This window comes from Petromyzon marinus, chromosome 4 (genome assembly GCF_048934315.1).
Source record: "Petromyzon marinus isolate PM22_M1 ecotype Great Lakes invasive population chromosome 4, UKy_Petmar_22M1.pri1.0, whole genome shotgun sequence".
Classification (NCBI taxonomy): domain Eukaryota; kingdom Metazoa; phylum Chordata; class Hyperoartia; order Petromyzontiformes; family Petromyzontidae; genus Petromyzon; species Petromyzon marinus.
The window spans coordinates 17,385,805-17,395,828 of NC_133670.1; the positions used below are offsets into that span (position 1 = coordinate 17,385,805).

Sequence of the window (10,024 nt, forward strand, 5' to 3'; positions counted from 1 at the left end):
ATAGCTTTTGTAAATAAAACATGCACTAACAACTTTTACCACTACAGGATGCAAGGCCAATACATCCATCCACAAACCATTGCCCCCCCCTCCCCCACCAAGCCTCGACACCGCCGGCCAGAGGCTTGCGTGCAACTCTGTAAGCAGTCGCGGCTAAAACCACAACCATTTCCTCAAGTCAATACCTCCAACGCCGAACGCTGGGAAAATGCAAATCATGGCTGCTTGCACCACATCTGCCCACCCTTAAAAAAATTGAATGGCCAGACGGTTTAGAGGTTGGCTGGCACTGCCGAGACTCTGGGTTCTAATCCAGTCAGCCACCTGTGATTAGCCCCGGGATCTCAAGTGCAGTGAATTGCTAGTTTCAGCCTGGTCACCAACAGCTGAAAAAGCCCCTCAATTAAAAAGTTGGTTCTGTATTTAAATTTGGCTAATTTACATCTGAGAAATAAACATTTGCTTGATTTCTACAATGAGCATCACTGTCTAGCAAAGAGAGTAGGAAAATGCTTGTCACCTTTGAGCACAGGTCACTTGAACGGAACTCCAAAGTAGTTCTGTGATATCTGCTTCTGCAGGCTATTGCTGCTTTGAGATATGTGCTATCATTGTCATGTTATAAGACATTCAATTTGGGATAAAATTGGTGAAACTAAAAATAAGGAGCCTTAAGATTTTGCTACAGTTTCCCCGACCAGCATTGCAGCAGTGATAAAGGAAACAAAACTAAAACATCACATGCACATTTATTCAGTCTGACAGCATAGCATAACAAGGTAAAGTATCAGTGGCATCAGTGGGATGCCAAAGAGGTTACGAACATCAAGGCAACATGGGACAACGCTCATTTGCTTAAATACAGCTGCGGCAATATACAGAAGTCTGCATCTCTCCCCACGCCAACGCAAACAAATATCCACAATACAATATTGCCTATTGTAGCTTCCTCAATGTGAAGTCGTTAATTTATCTTTACCCTAATTCTCTTACAATTTAACATAAAATGTCCCCATTTGAAGAGCCGGTGGCAATTTGGCAAGCGTGGTGGTGGTGGGGGATCTGTAGCTGCATACATTGCACGCCAGTCTCTTGGCTCCTTCACGGCACTGTCATTTTGGTTCGGTGGTGGTAGTTTCCTTGGGTTTGACGATGTACTCCTTGTACATGGAGTAGAGGACACCTGCGGACGACACGGGCATACGTCCCTGTGACTGACGGTATCGACAATATACACGGAATTGGCAGCATTGATAATGGGGAAGGCCTTGGAGGTGACTGGTCAGCACAGCAGGTTCATGTTGACCGTGTTGGTCGGACCACGATTCTGGGTTGAGGTACAAGTGCATCGCCTTTCCTCTCTCATGGGGTTTATAATAGTCATGCTGGACCACCGAGCCAGCTCCACTGAGATCCTGGCTTTAAAGGCAGGCTTCAGCCTTCGATAATAAAATCCCAGTCTCAAGCTTTAAGACGCATTGCATCTTGAAAAACAAAAAAAAGCATCATTCCTGTTGCCATGCAAAGAACACCGAGCAGATCATATAAAACATGTGCCACTGTGTTAATAAAGAGGCCTAGCGATGTTGTTTCTCTTACATATTCCAGGGACATTCTGACGATATTCAACTCTGGCAGTGAGAGTTACAAACTGAAATGTCCTTCACATTTCAAGTTGACTGTTAGTAGCACAATAAAATGTTTCGGGAACAACAAAGTTTTTGCGCAGTGCACTGAGCATTGATGACAACATTACGTCAATCAGAGACCTAACCATTTCCTCCCATCAATTCTACGAAATTATCATACAAAGCCAACCATGATAATCGGAGGTGTGGGAAGGACAAACTAAACACAAAAAGCAATTCAGGATATTGATTTGATCCAAGAATAAAATAGTTTTGGTTATGTTTTGACCATCTAATTCATGCTCTTTCCAAGTTACGTATTTTTACACCATTTTCTTGACTCAAAACAGTGCATCATTTAAACAAAACGCACACAACACTAAGTAATCAATTCCTCCATACACACACACACACACTAACGATTTGTGCCTTGTGAGTGCAACAATTGTGTGTCAAGGCGAACCTTACCGACAGTCATTGCACCGACCACGCAGCTCTGCGCGGCCACACGCATGTGGATCAGGTGTATCGACATCTTTGTGTCTCCGCGTGACCGCATCTTGTAGAGGCCGTACGCGACCACGCCAAGGAAGCCGCCGACGCCTACAGAGCAGAAAGAAGAGGAGGAGCAGTGTCCATTAACATCTGGGGTATCGAGAGCCAGGGAGGGCCTCCTGGCAAATATATCAGAGGCCTTTGGATAATTCAGAGACATAAGATGCAGTGAGGCTTCCTGGAGTAAATAGGATTATTTTAGGTTATTCCAATAAAAGTCTTAATAATTTACACAAGTCATCATTCAAATGTATCACATTCTATCTTGAGGTGGCGAAGCCTGTTGTATGCTTTAAAATTTAATTTAAAACAAATCCCCAAAATGTTAATGCAACTCTTGGAGGAGAATCAACTTTTCAATTCACAGCCTGTGAACATTTTTAAAATGTTGCTGACGTTTAATATTGCCTTCTGCAAAACCCACAACTGGAATTTTTTTTTTAAAGATAGTGACGCGAGACCACTATAGCCATCTGATTAGACAAGCATAGAAATAGGGAGTAATGGCCACTGTAAAACAAAATCTACTGCCATAAAAGGAGCCACCTGCTGGACGAACAAACAGGTAATCCAAGATAGGAGTCTAAATCACTAAGATTCAACAAGAACACGAGTCAGCTCTCTTCAGACTCAAATACGACAAACCGTCGATCGCTGGTAAAACATCAGGGTTAGACCGGTGCCGCCCCCCACTCACACAGCGCACACAAGATTTTATGGTTGGGCTCGTCCCAGAATGGATCGATCCCAACGCCGGCAAAACCTCGCTCATCCCCACCGCTCACCGATCGGCACGAAGGGCGCATCTGCGCTCTTCTTGGCGAGCTTCGACATTTGGCCCTCTTCATAGTTGGCCGGAGTCCACGACATTGCTGCTGCTGCTGTTTCTGCATAGGACAGTGACACGACAGCGGGGGGTCAGATGAGGGTTCGTGTGCTAGATACGTTACCATTCCTGGCAGGCTTCCTGGGTGCGATCAACGTGTTGGTGGTGAGCAATCCAAGCGTGGTGTGTTCTTTGGACTTGGAAGCCAAAGGAAAAATGCAAATATAAAGCGATCTGCCAAGGTTTAATAGCCATGTGCAAACAAATCTTCAATGAGCTATTTTTTTGCATTAATGTTTAGCATCCACGTGCCCACCATTGCCCACTCAGCAGATAATGGCCCAAGATGGAGCCAGTGCCCTCGTGGTAATAGGCCCTGGTTATACTTTGTCTCAGGCTGTGCCACAGTTTCGCTCTCTACGTTTCCCTGCCCAGACCCCTCTCTTACACCATCATTTAGGCGGTTTTCTTCATGTTAGCAAATCATCTTGAGTTGTAATTGCATGGAGATGCCTTGTAATTTAAAATTGTTATTGATGTTGAAATGTCCCCTGTAGATTGTCAAAAGACCACTACAGATCAGTTATTCGGTAAAATGGTATCTGCAATCGGTTGCGAATGGAAGGCCTGAAATGATGCAGTCTCTCCCATCATCGCGTGATGGGTGTGCGGTTCACACTGGATGTGACCCACCACTGGTTGTGGCTGCCTCTGGCCTCAAGGTGGACGCATGGACAGTAGAAGCGGCAGTGTGCCGACTCACCGTGAGAAGTAGTATCCACGTAATTGTGTTTGCCGTCCCTGCCTCGGGTTACAACGGGCGAGGTTCGCAGGTGTGCACTTACTGAAGTGAATTATAGACATTAAACAGGGACAGACCAGTCTGTTGGGGTCTTTAGACGACAATAGATCGACCAGTTGACGGAAGTCTCAAGATAATAGACCAAAACATCGGTCTCTTGATAGGATCTGAAAAAAGAATAACACCTAAAAAATAGACTAACGCGCATGCCATTCATCCGATGAATGGATCGATTATTTTGGCCAACCCTCTCCGATTGCGCAATCACTTGTAACCTTGCAAAAACTCGCATGGTAACGCCAAACCCAGGGTCCCCCCCCCGCCCGGTGCGTGACGTCACGCGCACGCCAGCCAATCGCGCGCGGAGCACGTCCACACCTCCCCCCCTCCTCGCACATTCCCATATAAGGACTTTCGGGCGTGTTTTTCCGGAACACGTGGTTCCGGGCCGGCAAAGAGGGTCTTTTTGCTTGTCCATTGTCGGTGATTGTACCCGCGGTTTTCGGCACGAGCGTGCAGTTCCGAAGGGCTTTAAAAATAATATTAAGAGGGGCATTATACATTTAGAACACAAGGTCAAGTTAACCAAGGCATATAAAATGGGATTTGTCTCAATGGGCTCCCAAAATAGAAATTCAATCCGCTGCATATCCACTGCTAGATGAGAGCAGAGTCACACCGTGTCGACTGTGTGAGTTTACCATATGTGACCACGTTGGACAGCGTGCATTGATGAAGTGGAGGGAGGCATCCACTGATGTTAGCCGAAGTCGCATGGCTCTTTGCAGTGCAGTAACGACCCAAATGGGCTCTTATGGCAATAAAGTACACCTACTGCATGTTAGTGACACGACGGTAACGTTAACCATTAAAATCCTATTCTTGGGTCTTTCTACATGGCTTTACCGAAAGACCCAAGAATATGAATTCCTGCAGTCACGAAAGCTTTAAGTAACCATTAAAATCCTGTTGCCACATGTAAAATAAACGCTGCCTCTCAGTCTATAGGTCTTTACTCTTTGGTTGTATTCGGTAAAGTCACATAGGTAAAAAATAAAACAAAAATCACGACGTTTCGGCCACAACACAAGTGGCCGAAACGTTGTGATTTTTATTGTTTTATTTATTTTTAAAAATAAAACAACCAAAGAGTATGGATCCTTGCATACTCTTTGGATCCTTGCAGTCACGAAAGCTTCAAATCTATGGGTCTTCTAGTTGAACTTTTACAGCAGCACGTGTTTAAGCGGGGTCAATGTCAGATTTCTACTTCTCTGCAACTTAACAATCAGTCAGGTTAAATGCCGTTCAGTTAACCGAGTGTTATAGGTAGTGCTCTTTACATACGGTACAGGTGTATGTTTAGTACACTGTACTTGGAGCCTTAACATCCCCCCACTGAACTCAAAGACCCAAGGTGCCCCAAACTATACTCGCTGCGCAGAGACCAAATTACCTGGAATGCGCCCCGTCTCTTTGGATTGTAAAAGGTAAGCAGGCTTTAGACTGAACAGCGCTTGGGTGAACGTCTTGGGGGGGGGGGGAAATACTTGGTGGGCGTCTATGCTCGCCATATTAAACTCACGAGCGTAATGAATTAAGGCCCTCATCCAGCAGTGGATTGACAAAGCGATGTACATGTACGTAAATAATGCTGGAGTCCCGCAGAACTTCCACGTTCGTATGGCGAAACGATGCTCCCCGCCAGTCTCGTGTGTTTGCACGGTGTAGCCTAGTCACCTGGCGCTCGTTTCATGGGAGTTAATCACCCCAGGGCGGATGCCAATTTAACTTTGTACTATTTAAAGTATGCGTCTGTTTGACTCAACCAAATGAGTCATTGAAATCAAAAAGATGTAATCTCTCGATGTTACACTGTATTACTGATAGGGTTTGGGCAATGTGTTTTTTGTGTTGTGCTTTGTAGGGGATAATTGCTCATTTCTGTGTGCATGTCTTAAGTTGGGCTTAATTTTATCACGAAACATTTACTGGGTTGCCGTTAAGACAATAAGATGCGAATAGTAACCATGCAAAAGGAATCTACGATACTGGATGTGGTGTGCTGGTTGCAAAATATTTTCCGGGTAATTGGGCTGGAAAATCGAGTCCTGGATTACATCTGTGCTTGAACGATTGTAGAAAACACCTAATGACCTTTAGAATCTACATTATATAAATCATAATCTACTGGTCTATTTAAACAAAGTGGTAGACCACGGAGACAATTCCCCTTTATAAAAAGGGTGTCATAAATAAAACCATAAAACCAATAAAACCAGCTCCTGACAATTTCCATATTTCAGTTTGCTCTACTATTAATGTATACGGCAAGGCCTTTGTTCAGCAGAGAATCAAACTATGGCTGATGATGAATAAAGTTGGGCGTTTAGTTTTATGGGTCGTATACTTGAACATAAATTCCCAAGCTAGAAATTGCATGACTATTTCCTAATTCCTTACCTGCTTCTGTCGTCAACCCATTTTTAAAGAGATAAATGTACATCGGCTTAAAACGCAACAAGTTTTACCAAAAGGTTTTCAAAAGAAAACTAACCAAAATGTTGTCGGGCTAAAGACTAAGTAAAACGTGGAAAAAGCAAACTAACGTTGATAAAGGTAAAAAATAAAGTTCAGAGATATATAAAAAATATATATATAATGGCCATCAAGTAGGTTGCACAAAGCCAGTTTTTAATTCCCCACATTGATAAATTATTATAAACCTGGTTTAACAATATTGGTCGAGTCTACACCTTTGCAGTAACCCACAATATTTCCGTGTGAAAATGGCAAAACATTTTCATTATTGAAGCAGTGTTTGGCCGTACCCTGGGTTTTGCATCTTAAGACGTGACGTCACTCTTGGCAAGGGCTGGTGGTGGGTGTCTTCGTGCCGTGCAACTCATGCCGAGTGTGGAGAATGCGGCTTTAGTGGAAACTGCACAGTCACACTGAGTTGACTCTTTAACAAAGGGGGGGGGGGACCCCCATTTTCTGCCTCCTATTATACTTCCTTGGCGGAGGGGTGGGGGACCTCACCTCCAAATGCACATAACCACTGGTTATGCACATCAAGGTTAAATTACACGGTCCAGAGATCGTGCATGGCCATCGTGGTGCATGGTCATCATAGACCGACCCCTGCCATGGGAATGTGGAATATTTTTAAAGACTTAAGGCGGCTTATGAAAGGATCGGATGCTCATTTGTGCAGGAAGACACCTGACGTTATTAATAATGCAGTGCAGTCCGTGGTGTAATACAATCTCAATACAAAACAATAGTGCAATAATGTACTTAAAACAGTCTACAGTAGTAGTAGTTTAAGAATCTCACAAGCTTTAAATTGCTCCACATTTATACCCCGTTTCCAAACGTGTAAACACTGGAATTTGCACCTAAAAACCTGTAGCAGTAAAACAGCGTTTTCAAATTCACGAACATTTTAATATTTAGCCAGTGTAATTATGCTCGTGTATCTGCAACAGTACAGTCGTTGATATTTTGTAATGACGAAGTGTAAATTGCTTATTCGCTGCAGAGTTTTTCACTCGCAAAACATTGAAAAATCGTGCCGTGTTCACTGTAAAATAAAATTTTCTCCAACATTTGAAAGTGAGCTGGAGGGAGGCATAGAAGTCGGGATGGATGCAGCAAGGCATGGATGGGGTAGGGAATTAGAGGTGGAGGGGAGGGAGGCATGAATGGACTATGCAGAGGGATCGAGTAGAGGAGTGAGGGGCGGTTGGAAACAAGAATACAGAACAAAGTTTGGAGCCATGCTGTAGAGACTGTAGCGATGGATGAAGAGGAAGGCAATGAGTGAGGGGAGTGAAGGATGCAGAGACAACTGGAAGAAACGGTGTAGAGAGGGGCAAGTAGGGATGGAGGAATTCAGAGATTAATACATGGGGGGGAGAAAGGATACACTGGCGGCAACAAGGAGTGCAGGCTAGGATAGAGGATCTCGAACAAGGTCGGTTGTACATCAACCCTCGCCGACTTTAACCCAGGCCCATGAACTCCAAAGTTTCATAGAAAAAACCAGAGCCATGGTGAACCGCTGTGATCTGACATGTCTCATAGACAGCGCATATCACAGAGCGGGACACTGCTGCTAAATTTGGCCAACAGAACTGAACGTCATATACTGTAGACTGAAGGTCAAGATTTTGACCTTTCCCAAAACCATAATGAATGACACGTTCTTCGTCGTATAACATTTTGTATGTAGTATGTCATTAGTTCCTTCCTGAAAAAGCCGGCTCTTCCAATGGCCTCTCATTTCGTTTAAAGTGCACACAGTTTCATACCGTTCGACCTATTACTAACACAATATCAACAACCGCCTGATCTATATGAATGATAGGCATTCACCGTGGAAAGATAAGGTCTCATGGAGGTCACATTTTGAGCAAAATATTTCATCGGAGCATTTCCTGTGTGCTACAGACATGTATCCTGGACCCGAGATTTTGGGTGCCTCTAATACCAAGGTGAGCAGCGTTTATTACTCTTAGAAATGCAGTAGGTCATCGGTTACATAGAAGTCCAAATAATACATTCCTTTAACAAATAAGGCATAAAGTGCTGTAAGTACATGCTATTCATCAATATCAACGATTTACTTTTTGTTTATAGCCATACTGGACAAGCCATCACACTATATAAATGGGGATGCAGCGGTGGTGCAGTGGTTAGCACACTGGTAACACGGGTTAGATACCCAGCTACAGCTAACATCAGTGGCGAGTGATACCTGCACTGGTCCAAGGCCCACCCCCCCCCCAGCACGAACGTGGTGAAGTAGGGTCAAAACATTCCCATGACCGAGACGCTACGTGGCGAGGCCTTCATCCAGCAGTGGATTGTAATTGAGTGATACTTATGTTACACGTCCTATATAATCCGACAGCCAAAGTTACCCATTCTAACCCCTCATCTCAAATGTCCTGAACCAGATGGACTTTCCATGTTCCTATGCCGGGACCCAGTATTATAAAACAGCCACTAAACTTCCTTCCCACCAATTAGTACAAGGATGACGATCATAAATGTCGCTCAAGATGATCGGGTTAAGTTTGACGAAGGATAGAACTCGTCACCTCATGTGATTTAACCACCGATAGTGGCATTGAAAGTAGTTTAACGGGGTCGGCCTAAGCGGGGCAGCGATTTGGTTAAGGACTTTTGACCTCTCGCAACTTATAACAATATTATCCACTATATACGTATGTACTTACATTCACACTTTGCACACTATGATCAAACTGCATGTGCCATCGAAAATAAATTACTCAGGTAAAATATTGTAATTCATTAATCAAAAACGTACGTGGCGCCCTGCGGAGGCCTTAAGGGTGGATTTATCATGGTCGATTTATGATGGTAATATACATGTACTGTACTAAATTTCAAGTTCAATAAGGGTCGACTCGAGGCTAACCTATCATTATGACCCCCTTCCGGGGTCCGATAAAACCGGTACCAATCTGTGACATCTCAACAGCGTTCGTCATGAACGGCACTCCGGCAGCCGTGCCATGGCAATGTGGAATTTAAATCGCGCCCGGTTTTAACGGGAGGCCTCCCCGACTGACGTTCGGCACAAACTCGGGCCGCTCATTACGCAACCCTACCGGATTTGCACCGTGACCGCGTCTTGCTTAAGCACTTAAAACAAGGTCATAAAAAAACCACACTGGGCCTCACCTGCTTAGAAGAATAAGAGATGGCGCTGCCGCGATGACCGCTGACGGCGAAGAGGTGGTAGGTGGTGGAGATGGCTGAGGACGCTGATGATGCAAGGAGAGAAGCCGGCGTTCGTAGAAGGCGGCAGAACGACGACTCGGCCTCTCGATCGCCCGGGGAGGGTTTTTATAAGGGCGAATGACGTCATCGCCGCGGTCACGCTACCTGCGTCGCGTGGTCACGTAAGGCGATTTGCGCGATGACGTCAGACGGCAATGAACTTGCGCGGAGCGAGGCCAATGGCGTTGGGAATGCACTGTCGGTGACGTCACGGCAAATCCCGACGTCGAATGCGTGACGCTGGGAAAACGGGATTATGTGACGCTCAGAGTTGAATAATGACGTCATACACGAACAAGCACTGTCTTTCGTTTACGTGGCAGTGACGTCATCCAGTAATGCAATAGCGTGTGGATATACTCATATACAGTACGCTTAATATGGTGTACAAGCACGTTA

The 10,024-nt window shown here is 44.8% G+C and overlaps 1 protein-coding gene across 2 annotated transcripts; it reads right to left on the bottom strand.

Annotated features, from left to right (window-relative positions):
• Nucleotides 1-730: 730 nt before the first annotated feature.
• LOC116938566 (HIG1 domain family member 1A, mitochondrial-like) lies at nt 731-9,697 on the bottom strand. 2 transcript variants are annotated; one of them, XM_032945858.2, is made up of 4 exons: nt 9,527-9,697; nt 2,969-3,070; nt 2,097-2,231; nt 731-1,183 (listed from the first exon to the last, which is right to left on the bottom strand). In XM_032945858.2, exons 2-4 carry the CDS (start codon nt 3,051-3,053, stop codon nt 1,113-1,115), a joined length of 291 nt encoding a protein of 96 aa, XP_032801749.1. In that variant the 5' UTR covers nt 3,054-3,070; nt 9,527-9,697; the 3' UTR covers nt 731-1,112. The 2 variants fall into 2 exon arrangements, with proteins under 2 accessions (XP_032801749.1, XP_032801750.1); XM_032945859.2 differs by lacking the exon at nt 9,527-9,697 and adding an exon at nt 3,773-4,061.
• Between the last annotated feature and the right edge of the window lie 327 nt (nt 9,698-10,024).